This window comes from Acipenser ruthenus, chromosome 13, assembly GCF_902713425.1.
Source record: "Acipenser ruthenus chromosome 13, fAciRut3.2 maternal haplotype, whole genome shotgun sequence".
In the NCBI taxonomy this organism is placed as follows: domain Eukaryota; kingdom Metazoa; phylum Chordata; class Actinopteri; order Acipenseriformes; family Acipenseridae; genus Acipenser; species Acipenser ruthenus.
Window position 1 is genome coordinate 23,334,085 of NC_081201.1, and position 27,998 is coordinate 23,362,082.

Sequence of the window (27,998 nt, forward strand, 5' to 3'; positions counted from 1 at the left end):
ACCTACGAGGTCAGGAAATTTAACCTAATCAGCCTAGAAAAAAGAAGGGATAGGTGAGACTAAGTTTAAATGCAGTCTAAAAAGGACACAGTGAGTAGCAAGTGTATGGAATGGTTCATTGGGATACTACTAGATAAAGTTCTGGGATCAATCAGCTGCTAACTACCCCCCTCCCCAGCTAAATGCAATATAGAACAACTTTTAATTCATGTGAATTCTGAATTAAGTACCTCAATGAAATGAGGTACAAAAAAAAAAAGGAATTATAGTAGTTCATTAAATAAAAACATTTTACATTTTCTATGAAACCAACACATTAAAAAGATTTGATTATGCAATACAAACATGTAAGTGTATACTTTGCCTTCCCAATTTCACACAGGAAACTGTAATAAATCAATTTTGATGCCACAAAGAAATAGTTTTGAAAGAGATCCATCACTGAACTGATTTTTATTGCTTGGTGAAAATTGTTTGGTGATTTAGGTTTCAGAAATTCAATGATATTGTTGTTGGCACACAAAATTAAAACAGGTTTCAAATTAGACACAACTATTGAACAACATCTCGGCAATAAACTTAGATTCGATGAGTTTTAATAACATTAAAATATTACAGCTGAACCTAAAACCTTCTGCAACGAAAACATTATCTTAAATGGTATTAGCAATTCAATTGGCATGAATTTCAAGCAGTTTTCTGTGTTAACACTCTTCTTTAAAACTCTGTACACAGCGGCAAAAGAAAGCACTAAAAATAAAACGCGTGTCATGTTGATTCACTTTCAGATGTTTAGTTTTCTTATTTACAGCATTATCTAGCACAATCTGTCTAACGGAAAAGGTGGCAACATCATTCGTCGGATCCATTCTCTTTTGATTTCTGGTCATTCTCTTCAGGTTTAGGGTTACCCTGGGAAAACAAAACAAAAATCACATTTTATATAATAAGCATTAACATAAGACCATGTAAAATAAAAATGCAGCCCATCTATGCTCATCCAGTTCTGGTGAGTGATTGATCCTTTCATCAATAACATGACCTATGCCATACCCTCATCTGTGTAAGGAAGTATGTCCTACCCCAGGGGTCGGCAATTAAATTTCATGATGGGCCAAATGACCTGCTGGCTGCCACAGAGTGGGCGGGCCACTTGCATCCCCCACCAGCTGCAAAAATGAGCTCTACAAATGTGTTGCTGTATGGCGCGTACATGAAGATGTGCCATGCACCCTGGACTATATCAGCTTTAACTGCATTCCCGGCAGCAATGCTGCATCAATAATCTTTACCTGCATACACGACCCAATGTATCAATATCTGTTCCACGACAGGGGAAAAAACAGCAGATGAAATTGTTTCACCGGCAACAGGCTCATCAATAATTGCGGCCGGTTGAACACAAATCAAAAAGGAAAAGTAACAATTGTGACAGTGGGTCCTTGTAAACGCCAAATACATATCAGTGCTGCATCTATTAACCCTTTGCGGTCCATTGTCGGACCTGGTCCGACATTGCAATTATTCCTATCAAGTCCATTGTCGGACCCTGTCCGACATCATTATAGAAACGCAAAAAACGGGTTTCTAGTCGTTTTTTCAGTGGAAAAAGCCGAGAAAACCATTCAATGGCCGAGTGGGAGCGACAGGAGCCGAGACAAGCCGATAAAAAAAAAAAAAAAATAAAAAAAAGCGTATCTCATGAATAGTCATACATGCCCCTGGCATTACAATAGGGGCGGTCATAAGGAAACAAGCTATCTGATACTGCACCAGCGCACAAAGACTATCACGGACATTTGCAGAGCTTTTGTGAGATGTTATAGTAATAAAATAATGACTTGGATTGCATTATTGAGGAGTTTGGTGATAAAACAAGTGATCAGGAGATGATCGAGCGGTATGTACGACTATTATTATTATTCATTTCTTAGCATATGTGAAACCTATAGCGAACGAAAGGGTGGGGCGGGGCTGGAGATGCCTAGTGAGTGCTTTGTTGATATGCAGGGCCTTTTAAACCTGTTTGACTGTGAATAAAAATACTTTTAAACAGCATGTCTAAAATTAACTGCGTATGTGAAAATAAATTAGACCTGGCGTGCCCGACGCGCATTTAATAAATGGACCGCAAAGGGTTAAGAGACAAATTTGTCAACTTTAACATTCCAATATGTTGAATGTGAAACGTAACTCAAAATGTCAGCCGTTCAGCAGGTGCCCCCCACAAGTGGTTTTGAGTGACATATTGTGCGATTTGGTATTTCAACAAAATAATGAGGGGCATGTACATTTTTGGAGGACTGCCTGTTATCACCATCAAGTCTGTCACACTCACACCTGATGTATTAAAGCTGAGATCGCAAAAAGGAAAGCGCAATTGTTCTCACTGAATTTGTTATAACGCAATGTAGCACTGCCTAACTGAAACGCAATCAAGAATTTAAAATAAAAATGTGTGCTAGCCTACTTTTTAAATTTGTTTTAATGTTATTCTTCGTTCCTATGTATGAGGATTCCAATACCATAGCGTAGTAGGCACAAATGTAACGCAATGAAGCATTTAAAATAAAAGTGTGTGCTACTTTTGAATTTACTTTATGTTTATGTTATGTGTGCATTTCTGTGTATGAGAGTTCCAGTACCATAGCAAGACTTAAATGTAATACAATATGTCATTGTATGCAAAACCTGATATACAAGCACTTTGGAATCAATATTGCACAACACTTAATTTTCTGCTTAGTGGCAAGAAATATATTGTAGTGGACGGCTATGTGCGGGGGATCTGGCAGTCAATGAAGAGACAGACAACAGGGTGCAGCGAAAGCAGTAAAACTGCTTTTTTATTTTTATCAAATTGTTTTTGTGTTCTCTCTCGTCTCTCTGCCGTTTTATGGATGTTGACTCTGCCCACTCATCACCCATTGGCCCATCAATATCCACTTGCATTCACACACACACACACATACGCAACACAGACATGCAGGCAAGCTGCTAGGGAGACAGATTAGCCGGCGAAACAGACTCACATCACACACCCACTCACATCAGCGGACAACACAGGAAACATTATGTGTACAGTTCATTGTTTGCCCCGCCGCTACTATATATGAAGATCATATGGGGAATCCCCCATGACAGCCCCCCTTGCGGCAATATTACAATGAAGTTCCGCTCTCCCTCCGCCCTTGATACAGCCCTGCCAAGGAGGCCTCCGCGGGCCAGACAGTACCTGCCACCAACTGCCGACCCCTGTCCTACCCTGTCCTGTCCATCTCCACTTCATTTTTAACTGTGTCCTTTGGTCCTTGTTTCTTTTTTTTTAATTTAGTCGTTGCCAATTATTTTTATTATTTTCTCCCAATTTAGAATGGCCAATTATTTTTTTTAAGCTCAGCTCACCGCTACCACCCCTGCGCTGACTCGGGAGAGGGCGAAGATGAACACACACTGTCCTCCGAAGCGTGTGCCGTCAGCCGACCGCTTTTTTTCACGCTGCGGACTTACCATGCAGCCACCTAAGAGCTACAGCGTCGGAGGACAACGCAGCTCTCGGGCAGCTTACAGGCAAGCCCGCAGGCACCCGGCCAGACTACAGGAGTCGCTGGTGCGCGGTGAGCTGAGAACACCTTGGCCGACCTAACCCTCCCTCCCCCCGGGCGACACTCTGTCAATTGTGCGCCGCTCCCTTGGGGGCTCCTGTCCACGGTCGGCTGTGGAATAGCCTGGACTCGAACTCGTGACGTCCAGACTATAGAGCGCATCCTGCACTCCACGTGGGAGCGCCTTTACTGGATGCGCCACTCGGGAACCCTTTAGTCCTTGTTTCTAACTGCGCTTCAAGTATTTGTTAGGGTTAACTTTGTCAACACCTTTTAGGATTTTAAAGGCTTTAAATCAAGTCCCCAATAATTTGCTCATTCCTTTAAGGCTAATATTATGGTAATGCGGTGACCCGAATTTAATGCAATATTCCTGTGGTCTCACCAGTGTGTTACAGCCTCACCATAACCTCTTTTGATTTGTATTCTACACTTATGACTATATAACCAAGCATGAAATCGGAGTGAACAAATACAGCAAGTTCTTGCTGATACAGGGCTCTATGTACTAATATTACTTGTAAATACAGCGAAATACTGCAAATTTGTAGCCTTCATTAGGTGATTAAGTGCATATGCTTCAGTAATAGTCTCTCAAGTGTGTCATGGTCAAGGATGAATGATTGAGCGATAAAAAGAAACCAAAAACACTGTCAATGTCTATCACTTATATACCTTATTTTTTTCGAAAATAAATGTGTTAGAATAGTGATGTGTTTCTTTTGATGCTCAGTATATATAAATATTGTAAAATTTCCCCTGCAAGCTGTGGCCTGGCAAAGGTCAACCTAAAGTGAAAAAGTGACCCTGACCAGAAAAATCATCCTGGGCTCAATTTAGGACGCTACCATCATGTGTAGCACCTCGTTCGACTCGTAATGAATAGGGCTTTCAAGAAACAAAATACCAGCAGCACCTAACTCACATTTGGCAAGTTGCCAGACGAGCGGTAAGTGACAAGTTTTATTCGAACTTCAGCCCAACCCTTTATCCTGTAGGGGATGCGGGTCCTAAAATTTTAGTATTGCTTTAAGAACCTTAGGAACCACTCTTCCAAATTTTGCAAAACACTTTTGGTTTCAAGTCCCCTCACTGGTCATTAACCCCTTCTGAAATGAGAATTGTTGGGATTTCTACCAAGTTTAGGCTGAAATAACTCACATGGGGGGCACCAAAAAAAAAATCACCCAAAGATATTTTTGGATAGATGTTGATGAGATCTACAAGAATCATGCATTCGAGCACTGCTTATGGCCACTTTGGTGTGGCTTACGTACCACATAGTAAAAAGTGACAGTGGAACTTAAGATTTCCTTGTTACAGTAACACATTAGAAACTACCAAAACCTGACTTAGGTGCGTTTTAAAAACTACAAACTGATAGAAAACACAAAAAATAGATAATCTTGGCAAACTTTAGGTGCTTGAGGGGTTAACCATTTCATGATCTTTAGGACTTGGCCTATTGTGGCTAGGTAGAGGTTCCCTGCCTGAAGACTTACACTCCAAGGTCAGGTCACAGCTCGAAGGGGAAATTGAAAAAACAATAAAAATATAAATTAGTATTTCTGAACTCAGCGGGAAACCGAAAACCACAAGTTAATTTTTCTAGAAAAATCCGAGACGGATGGGCAACAAAATACACCTTTTCTGGTTGAGTTGGCGTGGAATGACCCTTTGGTTTATTTATATATTTTACGGTGCTTTATTTTAAAGTAACTAAAAGCCCAGAAACGTTTAAACTGAAGTTTCACATACAAACAGCTAGTTGAATCTACACCAGTGAGAGGCATGCGTAAAATAACAGGCACAAAACAAAGTCATAAATCAGGAAAAAATGATAATACATCAAGGTTAAGTGCGAAATTTCGGTATTATAATGAGATTCGTACATTTGCATACAAAGTGAGTTTGAAACGAACAGTCGTAACTAAACTACCGCAGGGACATCACGGGTGGGTCTACGAAGTCACAAAAATCCACGAAAAGTCAAGCTAAATCAATGATACACAGAGTCCACAGTTTCCAAGTTTTTCTTTAGATAATGTAAAAAAAAAAAAAAGATAAAAAAAGTGCTGCTGAATAAGAATCTCAAAAGTTACTAACCTTTTTTAAAACACTTTCCAGTTCATTCAGAACTATACTCAAACTTGTGGCAGTTTTATGTAGATGCTCTTCAAAACACGATCTCTTCTCTTCTGAATCTTTCAAATTCTCTTCTGTTTGGCCAAGGCAATTCTTGACATCTTCAAGCTCTGTAGAGAAGCTCTTATTGGCAGTCTCCAGTTGCAATATGCTATTTGCATCTTCCTCTGCAATTACAAAAAAGTACCCATTTATAACAAATTCAAATGTACAAACATGTGTAGAGTGACACCCAAATATTTCTCAAGTGTTTTTAAAATTATATTATATATATATATATATATATATATATATATATTACTTTCAGTACAGCTCTCCCACTTTACAAGGCTGTCCTTTAACCCGCAGAACCAGTTGCAGGGCAGCATGTTTGTGTCTCCCATTAAGGCTGTTCCACTGGCACTTTCATTCTCGTTCACTACAGCGTTACAAAGGGGAGCACTGCCATTCCCTTGACATTTAAACTACTAGCAAGAGCCACTACATCCACGAATGAAGTTATTTGCTATTTTGTCAGTCAAGTTTCATTTTATTACAATAGGCAAGTACTGCTTGCATACCTATCTTTGCCTCCTGAGACTGAAGCTTCTGCTCAATCCTTTCCCGGTCCTTCTCACTCTTCTCCAGTTTCTGAATCAAGCTCCCCACATCCACCATGGCACCATTGTAAACTATGAGACTGCCTACTTCTTGCGACTCATTTTGTTCCTGTTTTACATTATGGCAGGGCAGTAGAGCTTTGTTTCCTGATACGAGTTATTCATCAATGCAGGGTTTCAGCAGCACAATAAAAATGATACACACATTATTTTGTATTCATTGAAGGAGGTACATACAGTATAGAAGAACAATACATCTTTTTCTGCATTCCAAGTTCATGTTATTCCTGACTAGGGGTTTTAAAGTATACATATTTGTAATCCACACAGATACACCAGAACATAAAGTACTCCAATAGAGTTTAAAATAAAGGACTACAATATTAAAATGTGTATAAGACAAGAGTCTGCAGAGGGTGGCAGTTTATAGAAGCTCATTTTTAATTTTTTCTCTCTTCCCTCACAAATGTTGCGCTACCCCAGAGGTTTTGAAACATACTAAAAAAAGACAGATGTGAGAGGAATGAAATAATTAATAAACCAGTTTTTTTAAAGTATGGGAACAATTAAAATAAGGAAATCCACAACCATTTAAAAGAAAGTTCTGAATATATTAATAAGCATAATTTTGATAACAATTTAACTAAGAACAAACTGGTGAAGGCCACACAACCTAGGAAAAATATGTAAGGTTCTTATAGAGAAGACACTTTTCTTTGACACAACTGTTTAAGTAGTTTGTACCAGCATGTTCGATCAATCAAACCGTATTATAGTAACACTTACCAAGAAGCAACTCCTGTGGTGCTTCGGGTATTTCTGGGATTGCTTCATCTTTCGCACGATCAGTCAGCTTCCGGTAAAAGCAGGATTCCCGTACAGCTGTTTTATTTAGCAATTTCTTAACCTGATGAACAGAAAATAAAAGGTTTCAATCCCAGCTTGCTGCACTTTAAAATATCTTCGTAGAAACCCCAACCTGTATGTTAAGCATCTTGAAAAATTATGTAAACAAAACAAGCGTTATATTTGACGTTTTTTAGGCTGTTCTGGAAGCACATTTAACAGTACTGTTTTTTTTTTTTTATTGATCCCAGTGTTATACATGGTAAACCATTCCTATTTAACTGCTGACAGTCTTCTATTCTGAACTAACAGATTGCATTTGTGTCCTCTAGTTGTAGCTCATCCGATGTACTGCTATTATCTCTTTAAGCATTCAAATAGATAAAGTTTATTTAAACAAGGTATAGGCAGACATAAATGCATAACACGTTCCTAATCCATGTTCTACCTGGGCACGGGACAGATGCAGCCCAAGAGTATACATTATTTCTTCCAGGTCTTTTTCAAGGAGATATCCACAGTGACTTTGATCAAAATAAACAAATGCCATCAGAAGATCTTTATTGTAAGTAGTCATCTGCTTCTTTTCTTTCTCCTGTATACAAAAAAGAAGGATAAAAATGTGTTTGTACTTTACACATGCAATTAATTAATTAAGCTTACCGATTTCTAATTCGAAACTAGAAATATATCAACTTTGTAGAAATCAATTCAAGGTGTTGTACAATTTAAAATATACAAAAGCAATTTCAAAACAGGCACAACTTAATTAACAGAAAAACCTGACTTAAGACGTAGTATGAGAGATCCAGACTACAAGTGAGGGGGAGGGGGAGGACCATTATAACAAAATGTCCTGCAACACACAACAATGCTCTCTTACACAAACATTGACTGAAAATTAGACAAATCCAGGAGGTTTGATTACAATGCAACATGGTTGGTTAACACACATCCTGTAGTGATAAGATTCTTTTAAAATATATGTACACTTCATACCTTGTCTTTCGAAGACCTTTCTTTGGACTTCCGGTCTTCTTTTTTCTCATCCTTTTTGTCCTTGTCACTCATTTCTTCTTCTTTTTCTAAATACAAAATGTAAACAAATAATTCAAGCCAAAAATAAAAAGGAACTGTTATTTCATTCATAGCAACTAGGCTTCTATTGCTGAATGTTCCAACATAATAATTGATTGTCACAGAAATAGATAAACCTGCAAAAGTATTACATCTCCCCCCCAATGCGCATGGAATAAATATTTCGTTTCTTCATACAGCAGTTGAGATGGAAGCATGTACAAAATGAATTAAGTATGAAACGTTTAAATAAAGCCATTTTAAATAAATCATGCAAAAATACAAAAAGGTGTGTTTCTTCAAGAAGAAACATTTATTAAATTATAAAAACAGTTGTGTCAATGAAGAATGAACAGGAAAGCAGATTCTCCAACATATTTGTGGTGACACTTTTCCCACCATCCTTATAATGTATGTAATTAATTTGAAATTGTAAGTGTGACATACATACAGCTGGACATCACTGCATATTCCGGTACTTGGGCTATCTAATGTACACTTGTCACAATTGGCTCAATGAGGGGTTCCCGTGGCTCACCTACTAAAAGCACCAATGCATGCAGTTCAGGGTGAGGCATGGGTCAAATCTTGTTTGTGATAAGATGCAGATGTTAGTTAGGGAAGTAAAATCAGCTGGGCCTTGCATCCAGTACACAAAGCCTTGCAACTTTTGTTGCTCAGGTTCGACGGACAAAAAAGAGAATTTGACTTTTCAATTGAAACAACTGTGCAACTCATCACAACCACACACATATGCCATACCTTCTTCATCATCATCCTCTGCCTCCTCAGCCTCCATGGGGTCATACTCATCAGGATTAGTATTACTACTCTCCTCTTCATTTTCCTCATCCTCTTTAGATTCCTCCCTTTTCTCCTCCTTTTCCTTCTCCTGGAAAGAAGATTTGGTGAAAGACCTTGTTACTCTGTGAGTCAAAGCTGAAACCTAAAAGCAATGAAAGCGTTTTATTTTTTAAACTTTTTGTACAAGCTAGGTTACTCTACAAGTTAGGCTTTTCTCCATTTGCAAAACCTTCCTTGTGGCTCCTGTAAAACTAGAATTAGGGTTTTAAATAAATAAATGGTTAGTGTCACTACCTGCCATGAATGTACAGTGTCAAATCAGGGTATTTTTTATTTTTATTTATTTATTTATTTATGTTTTAAGTTCTAAAGAAATGTGCCCCCCTGGTGGTTCGCTGGAGGAATTTGTCACAAAATGTAGTTGATGCACTTCTATAAAGAAAATAAACTCAACTATAACCTGCAGTTCAGTGGAACCACTCCATTAGTAAAACAAAAAAAAATTGATCACTGACAGAAGTGAAAAGGTCAAAATACCAAGCCAATTCTGGGCAAGCAGAAACAGGGTTACATTTATTAAGAAAACCAATGTACTGGACAGTTCCAGCAGAGTATTAAATTGGACCAATTAAGTGCTTATTAGAAGCTTAACTGGGCCAATTAATCAATTTAGTGTACAGTTAGAACAAAAACCAGGAGGGACAGCGGTCTACATAAATCAGTTTTTACCTGAAATACAACAAAACAAGGAAAAATGTTTTTACCTGCATTTCCAAGAGGTACAACATGCCTCAGAAGCACCCTACAGCAATATTTATTTTACAAAAAGTTGCTCCAATGAAGGTGTTTTTTCAGGGTGTTTTTAACACAGGCATTCAGATTGTGAAAAAAAGACTTCACACTGACACTCAACCTGTAGCTGCATTATGCGGTTGTGTGTGAAAGGCAGTTTTTTTCCCCCTTTTTAAAATTTGTTTTAATCACAAGTAGGACTTTAATTATGCTCACAAAGATTATTAATACTAAGGTAATGGTAATGAAGGGGGGAAATTGTGCACTAGCACATTCTAGCAAATATATAAAAGACAGAGTGATTAATAATTTGCACAGCATTGTCAGAGCATTGAAAAATCTGGAGGGTACATAGAGGATGATATGCAAAGGAAAGACACTGTGAAGCACCTTTTGGCCAGCAGAGAGTTGTTCAATAATGTAAAATTGAAATAGAATTGAAAACAATGTTGTGTGAATTATGAATTGCCCTGTATACACACACACTTACCTTTTTCTCTTCCTTCTCATCTGGGATCTTTATTTTTTTTGCAGCTGGCTCTTCATTGTCTTCCTCTTTTTCTTCCTTGACCTCCTTTATTGCTTCCTCCTTCTTAGCAGCTTCCTTCTTATCACAATCTTTCTTATCAGCTTCCTTTTTTGCCTTTTCCTTCTTCTCCTTCTTTTCATCCTTCAGAGGAATAGCAGCCAGTGCTTTGTATATCCTGTAGCCAAAGTCTCTTTGAAGCATTTCATTGAACAACTCTGCAAACAGGGAGACCTGCAAAGAACATTGCATTATTATATAGACTACCAATATAACCTGAAATGTACCTACTTAAGCAAGTTTCACCCAGTGACAATGTACAAGAACATTAAAACATTAGAAACATTTACTACATCTCAGTGCAGGTAACCTCAACACTGATCCCCTTTTTGAAAACCTTTGATATTGGCCACCAATTTAACTGCAAAAATTTTAAAATAATGTTCTGGTATGTAAATATGGGACAGAAGTAGTTAGGATTCATCACCATTTAGTAAGACAAGTAAAAAATGAAAGGACGGTTATGGCTAAAGCTTACTTCAAAAGAGTGTTCTTTGTTGTCTTCGAGTCTGTAGTCCAGCAAGACGCTTAGTGACATGATGCTGCAGTCGAACTTGCCGTTCTTGGCTGTCCAGTTGGGGTGTACGATGATGGTGGGTTCATCAGGAAGAATATAGCGTCTCTCTCTGCGCTGACGCTCTGCTTCCTCCTGCCGCTTCCTCTCCTCTTCCTGAAAGAGAAAATAATACTTACACACATCAACTGAAAGCTGCTGCAAAATCAAGAAAGTCAGCACTCAACTTTTAGTTTAAAAAAGCCACAGGCATAGGTCGAGTGGATTACGTGAATTAATCAATAAATTGTGTTTTATTTATATATTGGTGCAACATTGTGTAACTTTTTTTTTTGCTGTAGTGCATTCCAAGCCCCCCCTCAATTTATCTTTAATAACATATAACATGAACACATCTGGGTAAATAAGAAACTTGTATTATTCTAACAAGCCCATGCAGTGACCAATGTGTTTCTTCTAGAACACAACCTACTTCTTTGTCTTCTTCGACTTTCAGCTGCTCCTCCTCTTCCTCCTCCACCTTCACTGGTTTCTCAGGCTCTTTAATTTCATCCGTTTGTTCCTCCACTTTCAGCTGCTTTGTCAGCCTGGCTATCAGCTGTGACTTCAAACCCTTGGAACTAAGGCTACGACTTTCCAGTTCCTTACGAAGGTCATTTACCTAATAGAAGGAAACCATTTTTCATCTTTGTGATGGTACTACCAGTTCTACTTGCATCATTTACTTTATCTTCAAAAGGATGTATATGTCTCCAAAATACAGTCAAGCATGCAACAATCCACTACTGTGATCTGAGATGCAAATTAAAACACCCATGCTAGGAAAAAAAAAAAAAAGATACATTTACAAAAAGGGTCTGCCAAAACAGATAAGACAACTGTGGCAACATGCACTTGATCACCAGCATTAAAAGAACAGGATTCCAAAAACTAGAATGTTAATTGCCTAATTATTCTGTAAACGTTGGTCTTGTACACCTGTATAATCACAGTAGTATTCCTCCACTATTTTTTTATATTTATACATATACACATACATACATACATACATACATACATACATACACACACACACATATATACATATAGTGATGAAATATATTACAGTATTTCTACTTGTAACTGTTGTCAAATAAAACAATTTATTTTAAAAAACTCAGTGTGTAGTGAAAGCTGAAAATGTACCTTCATGGACTTCGGATCAAGTTTTGACCAGTGTGTAGGAGTGGAGATCTCTTTCGATTCCCCTTCATCTTTTTCTTCCTCCTCCTAAATAAAAGAAAGTAACAAAAATCATTAAGTCGTACACCAAAAGATGTCAGACTGTCAGATCATTTATGTAATCAAAAACAAAGTGGATCCGTGCAAGTAGCAAGGTCACAACTGTGTCTCAGATTGATTAGGGACAATCCACTGCTATGTAAAATAGAAATTCTAATCCGTTTAAAAAAAATAAAATAAAAAAAATAAAAACGGATCAAATGCCACTCATCAGTCAATCAATCAAAGCCATATCTGTGGAACACAAGAGAGTGATCAATGACAATAACTCCAGGAGATGCATGACAGGTACACGCACTGTTGGCCTCCATCAGCCAAAAAGTGTGTGTTCCCCCTTTCCTAGATGCACTGCACCAAAAGCTTTATTTGCTTCTATTCGCACCTTTCATTTTAAAAATAAAATAAAAATAAAATAAATAAATAAAACACAACACTGTCGCTCAACCAACTGGCCTGGAAATCAAATCCTTTAAAATGTTCTATACAGTACTCAGGAGTACCATAACTAGGGTGAAAGTGACAGACAAGAGACAGAATTTAGGAATTTTGGAAGATGGCAGGTGTTTGTATAGTAAATGGCTAAACAGGATTTTCCAAACTCAACAACTGGCTCCCAGATTCCAGCAGTTTTGGGCTCATATTGTCTTTTTAAACAGCTAAAAGTATTCAACCCCACTTCCCCCCCCCCCCCCCCCCGATTAAATGTACTAAATTGAAGAATAGAAGCCATTTTTATGTTAACAAAAAAAAAAAAAAACACCACACAACGGGATTAAAAGCTTTGGCACCAGAAGGCTGGAAGCTGTTTAACCAGTCGCTGTAGTTTAGTACATTACGTGTTCCTCCCAATGTATATAGTTTTGCTGTGTAGTGTATGGGTGTGCATTTTTGTGCCTGTGTTTCCTGTGCCTGTGAGAAGCGGAAATAAGAAAAAGGGATTAGCGTTCAGTGCCTGTTCTCCATCAGCCTCCTTTCGTTCAGCCTGGAGCTTCTCGTACAGCTGCTGCTTGTATCCACGGGAGAGGGTCTCCCACTCTGAGCGGGTAGGAAGACAATGCCAAACATCCGGGAGAAATAAAACCACTGTCTCCACATGAGCTGGAACTGTACGCCCCTTGTGGGTCTCCTCAGGGCGGTGATAGCGAATCTCTGCAAAACGGTACCTGTCGCAAGGGAAGAAGCGTATTGGAAAGAAAAATTCTATCAGACATCTTACAGAGCCTACTACATATTTACAGATAACTAAGCCTTTTCTTCTAAACATTTGACAACTTCTACTCTCCAAAAATAAAAATCCCAAAAGAATTGCTTCCAGACCACAAATACTAACCAAATAAGTTCACCATCAAGATTAAACAACCAAGCTAACAACAAAAACCTTGTGTTAAAAGTCCCTTCAGTAAGATAACAGATTTATAGACCCATAAAAGATCTCAAAAAGGACAGTGCGAATCAAAGACATAGTAAATGAATGTTATACAAACAAAATAAAATAAGAAACAATGATGATGCCATGGACGACGACTTCTTCAGCACAGTTCTTCAAGCAACACAAATGATGCATTCACCACATTCAAATTAGAGTCAAGTTTTCTATTGCTTAGTGTATCCAGCAAATGGATTTTAGACACAATCAGAATATACAAATACAAATATAAAACATGCAATCTCTTTCATGAAACACTTTACATTTATTCTAGTGGATTTTATACACCATTAATGGCAAGTACTTACCACTGTGTGCATAAACTCAGATCAATGCCTGTGAGAGCCTTACAAGAACGGATAGCAGTCTTGATCAGCACAGAATGGTCTTTCTCTGGGTTGGCTCCATCAAGAGATGGGGACCAGTGTCCACCAATAGCCATTGCCTCATCCTTTCCTTTCATGCCCACTAAGAACTAAAGGAAACAAATGTGAATGTTTTGAGTTAGAGATTGCACATATCTCTACGAGGAAATTCTTCAGCACTACACTTAGAAATATTTATCAGAAAAACAGAAGTCCCTATTTGCCATAACAAATAAGATTCAGATATAAAAAATGAAATAGGATGATCCACAGTTTTCCTTCTGTATGCCTGTTTATAGCACATATACTTAATAGATGCCATATATACAGACATGCTCAAATTTGTTGGTACCCTTACAGCTCATTGAAATAATGCTTCATTCCTCCTGAAAAGTGATGAAATTAAAAGCTATTTTATCATGTATACTTGCATGCCTTTGGTATGTCATAGAATAAAGCAAAGAAGCTGTGAAAAGAGATGAATTATTGCTTATTCTACAAAGATATTCTAAAATGGCCTGGACACATTTGTTGGTACCCCTTAGAAAAGATAATAAATAATTGGATTATAGTGATATTTCAAACTAATTAGTTTCTTTAATTAGTATCACACATGTCTCCAATCTTGTAATCAGTCATTCAGCCTGTTTAAATGGAGAAAAGTAGTCACTGTGCTGTTTGGTATCATTGTGTGCACCACACTGAACATGGACCAGAGAAAGCAAGGGAGAGAGTTGTCTGAGGAGATCAGAAAGAAATTAATAGACAAGCATGGTAAAGGTAAAGGCTACAAGACCATCTCCAAGCAGCTTGATGTTCCTGTGACAACAGTTGCAAATATTATTAAGAAGTTTAAGGTCCATGGAACTGTAGCCACCTCCTTGGGCACGGCCGCAAGAGGAAAATCGACCCCAGATTGAACAGAAGGATAGTGCGAATGGTAGAAAAAGAACCAAGGATAACTGCCAAAGAGATACAAGCTGAACTCCAAGGTGAAGGTACGTCAGTTTCTGATCGCACCATCCGTCGCTTTTTGAGCGAAAGTGGGCTCCATGGAAGACGACCCAGGAGGACTCCACTTTTGAAAGAAAAACATAAAAAAGCCAGACTGGAATTTGCTAAAATGCATATTGACGAGCCACAATCCTTCTGGGAGAATGTCCTTTGGACAGATGAGTCAAAACTGGAGATTTTTGGCAAGTCACATCAGCTCTATGTTCACAGACGAAAAAATGAAGCTTTCAAAGAAAAGAACACCATACCTACAGTGAAACATGGAGGAGGCTCGGTAATGTTTTGTGGCTGCTTTGCTGCGCCTGGCACAGGGTGCCTTGAATCTGTGCAGGGCACAATGAAATCTCAAGACTATCAAGGCATTCTGGAGTGAAACGTACTGCCCAGTGTCAGAAAGCTCTGTCTCAGTCGCAGGTCATGGGTCCTCCAACAGGATAATGACCCAAAACACACAGCTAAAAGCACCCAAGAATGGATAAGAACAAAACATTGGACTATTCTGAAGTGGCCTTCTATGAGTCCTGATCTGAATCCTATCGAACATCTATGGAAAGAGCTGAAACTTGCAGTCTGGAGAAGGCACCCATCAAACCTGAGACAGCTGGAGCAGTTTGCTCAGGAAGAGTGGGCCAAACTACCTTCAGGTGCAGAAGTGTCATTGAGAGCTACAGAAAACATTTGATTGCAGTGATTGCCTCTAAAGGTTGTGCAACAAAATATTAGGTTAGCGGTCCCATCATTTTTGTCCATGCCATTTTCATTTGTTTTATTATTTACAATATTATGTTGAATAAAAAATCAAAAGCAAAGTCTGATTTCTATTAAATATGGAATAAACAATGGTGGATGCCAATTACTTTTGTCAGTTTCAAGTTATTTCAGAGAAAATTGTGCATTCTTCGTTTTTTTGGAGGGGTACCAACAAATTTGAGTATGTCTGTATATAGACACACATACACACACACACACACACACACACAGTTGTAGTCAAAAGTTTACATACCTCAAAGAATTCTAGAAAGCTTTCAAAAACAAAGAATTTTAGGAAATCTTTTGTAGCAAAAGTTTTCCTTTGGTGGATGAGGGGAAAAAAGTTACAAGAAACAGATGTCTACAATTATTTCAGCATTTTTTTTGCTCCAAAAAAGCCAATTCAAAAGTATTCATACCTTTTGATGCTATGATTGTATTGTGTACAAGGTGCTATCAATTTTAATATGATAAATGCAGAACCTAATTCTAGAAAAGTCTGGAAAATGCTGGATTGTAGGTGAACATTCTTAGAGAGTATAAAAGGGTTAGGCATAGGATGATTGCTGTCATTACTAAGGGTGCACCGATAAAGATTTTCTGGCCGATACCGATAGCCAATGGTTCTCTCCCCATATCGTCCGATACAGCTAGGATACCGATAATAGATAGTGCAGGTAAGCTATTGTAAACTATTAGAACAAGACATAGGGCCTATATTTAAACTGTTTTATAATTATAATTGTTAAAAAATGAACAGATACCTTTTACTTGTGTATTTATGACAAAAATGAACAGGTATTGTTTTTTTGTTGCATTTACTTCAGAAAATGAATAACATAGTATTATATTTTGTGCTTGACAGCAATTTATACATTTCTACTAGTAAAAACACTTATGTAGAAAAAAATATATAATATGCCACTTGCTGTCAAACACTGCGTATTATAACTTCTACCTATACAGATACTGAACAGAAAAGAAACGTAGCCTATGCAATGTCAACTACAACAATATTAAAATATTACATTTCTGGTTCAAACTTGAATTTGTTATTTAACAAAAGACAGCACAGTAATCAATTTCTGCTACAATACACTCTCAACCAATACAGATTAAGCAAGATCAACAGGAATTACAAAAGGTTCTGGAATGGCCTAGTCAAAGTCCTGATCTAAATCTGTTTGAGAATCTTTGGTTTGAGTTGAAGAAGGCTGTGCACAAGAGAAGTCCTCGGAATTTGAATGAATTGGAACAATTGTGCGTTCAAGAAATAAAGAATCATGATAAAAGCTCATTGACAAATATCCTAATAGTTTAAAATAGGATATTAAGGTGCCTCTACTAGCTATTAATTTAATTTTGATTGTCAGGGTATGAATACTTTTGAATTGGCACTTTCTGGAGTTGTGCAAAAAAATTACTGAAATAAATAATTGCAGACATCTATTTCTTGTAACTTGCAAAAAAAAACTTATAATTTTGTTTGAGAAATTATAAATTTCTATTGGGGTATGTAAACTTTTGACTACAGCTGTGTAATTTTATATATATATATATATATATATATATATAAAAAAAAATAAAAACATAACAGAATGCACTGTTTGTAACACCAAAATGAGTGTTCATGATAATAGCAGTCCTAGTATTCCTTGTACAAAGAGCAAAGGACTGTGCAAAACGAAGAAATACAAACTGCATTTAAAGTTACAGAAAGCTTCCAAAATGCTGGTTTCCCAGTATTATATAACTGAAGTACTGTACCTTGATTAGTCTGGCAGGATGCTGGAATGCCTCGCGAAGCTCCTGAGGATCATCAGCAAGAGCACACGACTTGTGGTAGAGCTCTTCCAAACTGGGGTTTGCTAGAAGCATCACCTGGGTTACAACAGATGCTATTGCAGTTAGAAGGCAATCTCCATACAACAGGGCAGGCCGAAGCCATAAAACACAAGGAGCCAGACTCACCAGGCTGCAATATCGTTTTAAGAAATGAAACTCAAACAGTTAATCTTCTGGTTTCACAGACCCCGATTAGGACCAATTGTGGACCACCCTTCCAAGATTAGTGCTAATCAGGACCTGTGAATGTTTCAAAACTAGCAAACAATAGAAGCATTCTTCTGAGTAATTTGCTTATTGATTAATTAAAGTGTTACAGAACCCTCAGCAGTGCTGCATGTCCAGATCATGTTCCCACCTGCAACAATGCTGGTGAACAGAAAACCAGCATTGTTGCTGGAGGGAGCATGATCCAGATGCACTGTGAGCCTCAGAAGAGAAATTCTCTCTCCCCTGACAAATGCTCGCATATTTTTACTTGTAGTAAAATTTGAAAAATATAGATATCAGTTTTTCCTATTTCTTGTTGCCGCAGTGCATTTCGGTTTTTCAGTCTCAGAATTTTGTTTATTTTTATTATTAATGAATATTAAGTCACTAGTTTATCAATGAAATATGAACAAAGATTTAAACAATCTGTTAATCTTTAAAATAGTTCCTTTTACTTTAAGTTTAGCAAGAACATGGACAAGATATATCAACTATATGTTTGTTGAATTTATACAAATCACATGATTACTTACCTTTGCACTATACAAGTGGTTTGCATCTGGAGGGTCCAGAATAGAGGTGTTCTTTACCAACGAATCTACCTCTCTGTGCATTATGTGGAAATTGCAATAGTTCCCGAACTGAAAGGGTCGAGATGCCGGGAAAGCATCTACCCAAGTGAACTCAGCGTCAAAGAAATCACTAGGGATGTAGAGATTCTGGTAACGCCTTCTGAGCTCCATCATGTCACAATTAAAGCTGTAGAATAAAGCAGACAATACATCCTTGGAATTAAAATCAGACTAATATGGTCCACTGTACAGGATGTTCATAATTGTGAAAAAAAGGGACATCTCTTTAGGGCGTTTGTATTTTCTGTTCACAATTAGTACCACTGCTAAACCATATGACTTACAGGTAACCAAATAAATACTGTGTTCATTTTGACATTTGTTAGCACATACCCACTCACGACATTAACAAGCTTATTAATATCTATTTGACCAAAAAAAAAAACACATTTAAAAAAGTATTCGAGTACTGCTCACCAGTCCAGGGAGAATTTTGAGAACTGTACTGTGTATCGAGGGACGACTCTACGAGTTCTCCTGGGGGACCTCTCTCTGCGGGGGGACATGTCTCTAGAGCGTTTCCGCTGGGGAGAGCGCTCCCGGGACCGCCTCCTCTCCCGCTCACGCTCACGGCTAACAGCAGAGAAAAAAAAAAACTGATTCTAACACTGCATGAAGATTAACATTCCCTGCAAACAAGCTGAAGTTATTGCAGTCAACAGAACTTCGGGAAAGGATATTACATGCTGGATATTACACAATAGATTGCTGGGTCATTCCATGTGACGTGTTACATTCTAAACATGTCCAAGTAATAAGGTTGCATCTAGTTTAAACAAATATTTATCTACTAGACAATTGTAGACATTAGTATTGAATCCTGTACTTGCGTTATCAAGACAAATCGACGAAGAGTGTGACATGTTACAGGAAAACACACATTTGAATCTAACTTTTTATTCCTAAAACTGGCCTGCGTCTTAAATTCAAGTATAGTAATATGTGTATTAAATTGCCAACAAAAGACATGACTGCCCGAGCACACAAATTGGAACGTGACTGACTGCCCTAGAAAAAAAGAACAAAAACTTTACTGCCTGATCTTGAAGCATACATGACATACAGGCAGCCATTTTCAAAGAAGCGGGAGTCATTGTCTGGGAGATGTCAAGTAATAATGAGGACTCCTCCAACATACAGAATGATGACTAGGAGAGATTCTGATAGGTCTGTCTTCAAAAATGGTTTCCTTGATATAAGTAGTAGAATAATAATAATAATAATATGACAGGCTTTGTGCTATTTTATAAGCATCAGCAATGTTTTCATCTGAACACTATATTGCCAAACACACACACACACACACACCTTCTGTCGTCCTTCCTGTTGACCATTAGATCAACTCTGTCATTTCGTACTGGAAACCTGGGTACTGGGTCTAACCTCCGTGCTGGCTGGGGCTGAGGCATCATTCGCACAGGAGGCTGGAGCAGACCCCCTGAAAAGACACAATCTACAAAAAACACACTGGAGTTACACACAAGCTAAATATGTTACGCTTCTCCGAGAGTAACAGATCCTAGTATACACAAATCGTGACCTACCTTGCTGGCTACACGTTAGGGTTGGACAATAATTACACATTCAGTTATTGATTATCACCTGTAAATGGGCACGATAATTATGTTATCGGGTGAATAAATACAATATGTAAAATTTCTCGGAATTGATCACATTTAAAGCTATATATACCTGAGCTACCTGAAAACTGCTTCTACAAGTAGAAGAAATGAAACTAGACAGTTTTCAAGAGGCAAGCAACGATCCTTGCAAGCTAAATGTGTTTCTATTTATGATAATTATCTAATTGAGATAGAACTAGAAGATAGACTGAGCTGCAATGTAATTTATATATAAAAAAGCGCTACAGTATTTGTATATTAAAAAACAGAAAAAAGAAGTTTAGGCTAATAAACGTTTGCCATAAGGTTGTGGTTTTTTTTGCATTGAGAATAGCAATTACATTTAATGTACATTAAACTGTCAAGCTGATAAATAGGGAAAGGTCCAGTTTTCTACAGAAAATTACAGTAAGCTACTATTTTTATTTTACAAGTACCAATAATTACGTTTTTATGTTAGAAAACCAGTCCTGCTTTGCCAGCGCAAAATTTAGGATACAAATGAAACCATGATTTAAAGTTGAAAGCAAGCATACTGTTTAAAACCAATAATTATATACAAGTTACATGTATGAACTTATGGTTGCATATCCTTGCAAATAAAACAAGCGACGGCTGTTGTAATTTCACTGTGTTTCGGGTGACCCTTGCTATATACTGATTTACGTTCCAGAAACTCAGTTAATGTTATGTTTGAACTTGTCAGCTCAGATTTAGATTTTACTCTGCCTGTCATATTTTGGTCTCGCAGAAACATGTGAATATGAATCTGGACGGTGATCTTTAGACAGGTAATGAGATTAGTGGTATTCCCTTTGCATTGTATGGTCTCAAAAAAAAATAAAAACACAAAGCTGTTGCACAATTTTTTTTTTCTTCTAAAATCTTTTCAGTTGGTTCAGGGTTTTCTGCAGCTGCCAGCGCCAGCTGAGCCAGGCTTACTGCACATTACAACTTCCCACTAAGCAGCACGCAAAGATCACGTTATACCTCACGCAGACAGTTCAGTGCTGCTTACTGCTTCAATACAGAGTTAACTGTTACACAAAAGCATGTCATATTGGGTAACGGACAATAATATGATTATAGATAATTTTTCAACAATAAAATTACATTATCGGTAATATCACGATGATTGATTATTGTTCCAACCCTAACATGTATTTATATCTAGCCCATCTACTTTGGGATGACTGGGGATGGGACATTTGCTACCCCACTTGCTTACCAAAAATGTATTTATTCTAGAGTACATAATCACCCCCTCTATAAAAAAAAAATAGCCAGAAAACTGATGTGCAAGACTTCTCTCAAGTGCAGTGGTACCTTATTTTATACATTTACTTCCAATGCAGAATGGTTGTGTGGGAGGTTTGTTCTTCAGTTTAACACAAAACTGAGTTTCTGAGTGACTGGCAAGTCTGGTAATGTTGCACCATACTTTTCAGTTGTCCTGCGTTGGTACTTCTGCTTATTAGTATCTTAAATTGGAAAATGTATTCCAGGAATACTAAGGTATTTAGTGAACAAGAGCTTTGATTGGGAAGGTTAAATGGGAAACAAATTGATACATTTTGGTTTACCTCTGGAACAAACAGATGGTTAAAACAATGTGGTAGTGAAACAATATTGGGTCAAGATCAAGTGAAGAGACGATCCTTACCTTTCTGAGGTGGCTGGGGCAGAAGGGGCTGTGGTGGGTTCTGCAGCAGAGGGGCCAGGGAGGCAGCCGATAACTGAGCCTGTAATAGACAGGGGGGCGGAGCCTGGGCCTGGAGGCTGAAGGAAGGTGGAGGAAGGGACTGCATCATAGCAGGGTTGGCCTTAAGCAGAGGCGGACCTTGTGGCTGGTTCTGTAAACAGAAGAATATACTCTAACGACTAGAAAAACAACAAAAAACAGCGGATTATCTACAACACTACGAAAGAAGATTAGAAAGTAGTTGATGACACCAGAAATTATACTTGCCATTTGTGGAGACATATGAGGCAGGGTCTGTATCCTCTGTGCATTCCATTTGAACGGCATATTCGGGTTATATGCAGCTTCTACCAGCACCCGGTCTCCTACTTGTGGTGTCTTGCCTTTAACGGCACTAGAAAAAAATAAGGGAATCAGTTATATAAATTGAATTTTTTTATGTGAATGCAACTGACAACTAAACACTTTTTTTAACCCAAAGCAGAACCTTTTCCTAAAAATCTGAAATTCTTTACAATGCCCATCTTCTTATCTTGTCATTTTTTGCAAAGAAGCTAGAAATCATACTTCTGCATCCACCAACAAAGGTTTTTAAAAGGTACCAAAATGTTATGCTCTCAGATTCATTGAGACACAATGTATTACATTTACTTTAATTGTACATTCTGGGATATGGTGAGTTGGGATTACCCCTCTGTCTTCACACTGGGTCAAAATGGGTTAAACAAACCTTATCTGGAAGAAGACATCTTCATCTACAAATCCAAATGTGTCGTGCAGCTTGGTAACCACCCCAGTAAACACTCGCTGTTTCTGTGGCTGGGTTTGCTGCTGGCTTGACCTCGGTGTTGGGTACGAGACAGTGATCTGTGCTGTTTGCTGGGGGTTTGTCAGGCTGAGGCTGGTAGGCAAGGCGACAGATGACTGCAAAATTTTCAACTAGCCAGTTAGACATTTCTGAATACGCAGTACATGCATTGAAAAGAGAGCAATCCAAGAACAACATGTTTCATAACACTGGTCTTGAATCAAAAAGTATGCTATTGGTTTAATCTTTTAATATGCTGCTATTCAAAACAAAACAAACATTTGTTATACATTGTAGCTATTATGTACAGTACTGTACCTTTTCTTTAGACAATACCACAGATAATTATTCATGGAATATAACTTTCAGTGTGTTTGAGTAATTAATTTATTAAAATATTCACAACTTATTAAGAATGACTTCAGAACAGAAGAAAATCTGGTCTTATTTAATTGTTGAAATACGGTAGCATATAGTACACGTTTTGATCATATCAGCCTTGCAAAACATGCTGACTCAGGGCTAGAAATCCCCACTAGTCCTGAACCTAGAATTACGCTCAAATAAGTATATTTTTGTATATAGTTGAGCAATCAGGCTCCTGTTAATAGATGGGTTTCTCTCTATAGCTGGACGAACAACTCCTAATACACAAGTACGTGACTGATTCCCAATAGTCCTGGCACCTGGTCATTTTAATAACACTACTATAATAAAAATCATTACACCAATAATATATTAAAAAAAACACAGCTTGAGAGTAAAACATTACCTGAGAAAGCATGGCTTGATGGGGCGGCTGTAACTAAATTAAAAATACAATCATTAAAAAAAACACTTAAGTCAACACTATGCAGTATGTTTAGTTAATTCACAGTTAGGCCATGTTCATAGTACACGTATAGTGTATAAGGGTTCTTTAAATTCAAGACCATACCGCAAAATAACATGGGATCATGACACTGCTACTTTATATACAATACATTTTACATAATTTGAAGCTACCCTAAACAGGGTTTTTTTGTTTCACATGGACTTGAAAACACTTCAGTATTCATTAAAAGAAAGACAAAGGGTAGTTCATTTTTCTGCTCAGTCAAAAAGATCTGCAAGCAGAGGGTGTGTATAATGAGACATGGTACTTTTGGGGGACGGGACGTTGAAGCTGTAATCGCGGTTTCCCAATCCATGCCAATAATTATAATATTGTTTTTTTTTTAGGGGGTTTTAAATTTACAATTCACATGAAGGCAACATTATATAAACCAGGCCTTGAAGTGTTAGATATACCTGCTGTTGGACGCTGTACATTGTCTGCTGTGGCTGCTGCTGCTGCTGTTGCTGTTGTTGCTGCTGCTGCTGTTGTTGTTGCTGCTGCTGCTGCTGTTGCTGTTGCTGATACTGCTGCAAGAAACAAATTATACATGTACTCAACTGTGAAAACAGCAAGCGTCAGTATAATGTTAGAGTCTGTTAACTTTACCCAATATATTTTTACAGTTGGTAAATTTTCCTGGTACGGGCAGCGCATCAGGATACTGATAAATCGGGATTTCTGCTTAAGTGGGATACAACTCTGGGAGACGGTTCTTCCCAATGCAATTTATGTTTAATTGGAACGTCACTTCGTTTAATTGGGATACAGTATTTTCAAATGACGAACGGAGATCGCTTTTAAGAGCAAAACAGGTCGCGTAGCACAGTGCAGCGAGTACGTGATTACGCTGTGACTTGCGTAAATTGCGCAAACCAAGTTGAACTCTTGAAGGAAAAGTCTCCTGTAGTTTCTCAGGCAGAATTTGGCGTGTCAACATCTCAGGTGCCTCGCCTTGTGAGAAAATGCAATTTCATTCTTTTTCATTTCACGTAGAAATAAGTGATTAATTTTGTTTAGGAATAAAAAATAAAAAAAAACATTGACAAGTATTTTAAATGATGTATGTAACACTTAATCATAATGCGATGTGATTTCATTCTTTTTCTTTTCATTAAGAATAAAAAAAGTGTGACTAAGGTCATCTCAACTGCCTCTTGTTTAATTGGGACAGCTGTTATTTGGGATATTTTTCCTTCTCCCTAGGCGTCCTGATAAAGCGGCGCCGACTGTAGTGGAAAACAGAGTTGCAGTTCTGCATATTTATTTATTTATTAAAATCATATTGTAATATAATTTGTAGCACTTATTCCAAAAAAGTGTTCTCAAATGCAGTATAATTATAATTGTATTGACAAGAACAGAGTTATGAAGAATTACATCTGTTGGTCTGCATAGTTTAGGAAAAACTCTATATATTGTAGTGCTGGGACAAATATCCGAACGAATATTTTTTTACATGTATTCGGATACAAAAATCAGACGTTCATATTCGCTAGAAATGAAAAAAATACCTTGCACTTATTTACCGCCTCACCAAAAGTTGCGCAAGTTTAAAGAATGGTAAGTGAAAAAGAGCTCTGTGTGATGTGTTTTCTTGTGTTTTCCCTTTAACAGTCCATAGTAACAGCCTGTTCCATTAGATTTTTGGTACAAAACTTGACTTCAGTATATTCTCTACAAGTCTCAAGTTTATACAGACTTCATAGCAGCCACTGAATCAATACTCCACGCGCACCAAAGATTTCAGAGTTTGTTTCTCGTGTTCATGGTAACATCTTTTAATTTCTAAGTTTCTAATTAGTCAATAAATATTTAAATATGACTAAATATTTAATGAATTGGAGCACTTTTGTTTGGAATAAATATTAACAAATTACATGTTCAGATTTTAAAGTGCATCTGGCAAATAGAAGAATTTAAATTCTACAGTAAAAAAAAAAAAGAAAAACGTGGGACAACCGAGATACCTCTACCAGATGCTAGAATAGAAATGAACCTTCTGAAATAGCAATAAAATTACTATTTAAAAATTTGCGCCCCCCCCCCAAAAAAAAAATCATGAGAAACTAAAAAATGTATAAAACAACGAACAACACTCTTCAAAACAGTTACCCCAGTTCTGTGACTGCCATAGGGTAAGATATGAAGATTTTTTGCTTGGAATGACTCACCTGTTGCAAAGCTGCAGCAGCTGCAGCGGCGGCTTGCTGTTGCAGGGCGGCTGTTTGTTGGGATAGCTGGTAGTTTGCTGCAGCAGACTGGGAGTTGAGGCTGGCTGCTGCCATGGCAGACTGCTGGGAGTACATCGCCGGGGAGGCTCCAAGAAGAGAGGGCTGCTGAACCCCTAATGCTACCAGGAAAGAACTCCAGTTACAAAATCTACACAATGATTGCTTACTAGTGTAAACAGATCAAAAGGCAGACACATACACTACAAGGGTTTGACAAACAGAAACACCTGCCACATTAGCCACCACAGGCTGCAATGATACAAAGTGGAGAGCCTGCCTACAGTATTACTTAAATTGTTCTGGACGGACATTCCTTAAGGGAAGTCTATCTGCTGTCACGCAATGGTAAACAGAGTCCCCGCTTTTGACATTTTCCTTTGGGAAACATCAGTAATTTGTACAGCTTTCAACACAGTATATCAGTCAAGCACCTACTATCTGCCCTCTACAAAAACTGTCAGCTCTCTTGCTCATGATTACCGAAAATAACATAAAACAGGGAGATGCAACATTCATTACTGAAATGCATTTAACAAAGTTTTTCTGTGGTATTTATTCGGAGTGCAATGATACACTCATGTCACAATATGATACATCATTATACATGCGATGGTCCTGATGAGCTACTTGTGTGATGCAGAATAACATCAAATCATCATTTAATGATGTACTATTTTGTTAAAAGTCAAACATTAAACGAGTTAGTAAGATTATGTATTAATATATAACACTCATTGTTCATTCAGTAATCAGCTGGTGAACTACAATGAGCTATGTTATGCATTACCATTAAATCGATACATGGTGAATTGTTACACTCCTAATAATACATATTTACCAGTTTATTTACTTTTACAAAAAAACTCACTCGCTACTTCAGTTACAGGCAGAATTAGGTTACTGTAGTAATTACTTGAAGTAACATCTTAAACCCAGTGTTACTGCTCAAGCAAAATTAATGTAAGATTACATTTTTACAGTGAGCACCAACAGAATGTTGGTTCTCAACATGGACGAATAGGGCAACAATCACCTTAAATATGCAAACGAAATATTTCTGGTTCAAAGCTTTTCATTTGCTTTTATATGTTAAAAAAAACAAAGTACTATACTCACAGTGCAGGCTGTTCATGTCAAGAGACTGACCCTGCTGGGAGACCGCAGAGGCTGCAAACTGTGCAGCCCACGGTGGATTCTTCTGCCCCCCAAACTGAGCCATAATGGACAGGATCCGGTTCGTCTAAATAACGTTTCAAGTTGTGCTAAAACCTGCTGAAATGGACGGGAAACACAGCATGCTCCGTAAATCAGTGGTCAACAGAAAAAAGTCACACATTTTAATTTTCAACATAAAAAATAAAAGACATGCAATGACACAAATAATATTCACAAACCATGATGGACGCCAAACACTACCGTGTGCTATATTTTAAATATTTTACTAAATTACATACACAGGACAAGATATTTAAAACCATTACAAAAACACTATTTATGACAGCCTACGCATTGTCGTCTATGCTTTGGTACAAGGTACTCCGCTCAACAATAAAAAGTTGTATGGTGCAATACAAATATTAGTTTCGCAAAACTAAACGTTTCCGTTACAATATACATATTTCTGCCTAAAATCTTTTAGAAACGAAGTTTGTCTATAAATCTTCGAAAATAAGGCTTTATGGGTGTCCTGGGGATGCTAAGCAAGCTCACCACAGCAATGATGTTTTGTTTCCCAGCTTATACCTATGCAGACGGGATGGCTTTTGGGCCTGTATGTAAATGTCATAAACGCTGTACTTGGATAATGCTAGAAATGAACTACTCGCACATAAAACGCAAAAACATGCGTTTTACAGTATACAAATGAAACAACCGCTTGCAACGATTCTATTGCAACCTTAGTGTTTTACTTTAATGTTACACATTTTCAAGCTCTTCCATTGCTTACCCCGTCCTCTGTGTACATTCACGCTGCGCCGGTTTAGTATCGATGCAGTTCTGCGCGGATACGAATCAATACAGCGCATGCGCACTAGCATGCTATTGCGCAGTCGCATTGGTCATCTTACTGGCCCAGGCTGGCCCCACGTTTCCAAAATAATAAACTAATTTGAATGAAATTGTTGGCAAGAAATGTAATCTGTGATTGGTACGTTGCAAGAGAACTCGAGAATTATGCAAGAAGATAACTAACTCTCCCTGCTTAGAGTGCAACGTCGTCACTGACTTGAGAAAGAGCGTCATGGGGTCAGAATAGAAAAGATGGC

The 27,998-nt window shown here is 37.7% G+C and overlaps 1 protein-coding gene across 7 annotated transcripts; it reads right to left on the reverse strand.

Moving 5' to 3' along the window:
- Positions 1–436: 436 nt before the first annotated feature.
- On the reverse strand, positions 437–27,995 carry LOC117418362 (cell division cycle and apoptosis regulator protein 1). 7 transcript variants are annotated; one of them, XM_034925999.2, is made up of 25 exons: positions 27,680–27,995; positions 26,848–27,003; positions 25,672–25,844; positions 23,914–24,027; positions 23,396–23,428; positions 22,546–22,739; positions 22,083–22,209; positions 21,777–21,966; positions 19,800–19,944; positions 18,909–19,064; positions 18,393–18,618; positions 17,572–17,685; positions 13,984–14,150; positions 13,202–13,412; positions 12,154–12,237; positions 11,441–11,629; positions 10,933–11,124; positions 10,359–10,628; positions 9,035–9,218; positions 8,195–8,280; positions 7,644–7,790; positions 7,136–7,256; positions 6,311–6,496; positions 5,712–5,917; positions 437–912 (listed from the first exon to the last, which is right to left on the reverse strand). In XM_034925999.2, exons 2-25 carry the CDS (start codon positions 26,948–26,950, stop codon positions 853–855), a joined length of 3,678 nt encoding a protein of 1,225 aa, XP_034781890.2. In that variant the 5' UTR covers positions 26,951–27,003; positions 27,680–27,995; the 3' UTR covers positions 437–852. The 7 variants fall into 7 exon arrangements, with proteins under 7 accessions (XP_034781890.2, XP_034781888.2, XP_034781889.2 ...); XM_034925997.2 differs by having other exon boundaries at positions 25,672–25,850; positions 26,848–27,000; positions 27,680–27,994; XM_034925998.2 differs by having other exon boundaries at positions 23,914–24,024; positions 25,672–25,850; positions 27,680–27,994.
- Positions 27,996–27,998: the final 3 nt, after the last annotated feature.

What these genes read in the sequence shown, in the direction of transcription:
- LOC117418362 (XM_034925997.2), bottom strand. Translation starts at nt 26,950, where the DNA reads ATGGCTCAGTTTGGGGGGCAGAAGAATCCACCGTGGGCTGCACAGTTT. An exon ending in AAGTCGAAGAAGACAAAGAA is followed by an intron (nt 11,125 to 11,440) that starts GTAGGTTGTGTT and finishes TTTCTCTTTCAG; the next exon opens with GAAGAGGAGAGGAAGCGGCA. An exon ending in GTCTCAGGAGGCAAAGATAG is followed by an intron (nt 5,918 to 6,310) that starts GTATGCAAGCAG and finishes TTGTAATTGCAG; the next exon opens with AGGAAGATGCAAATAGCATA.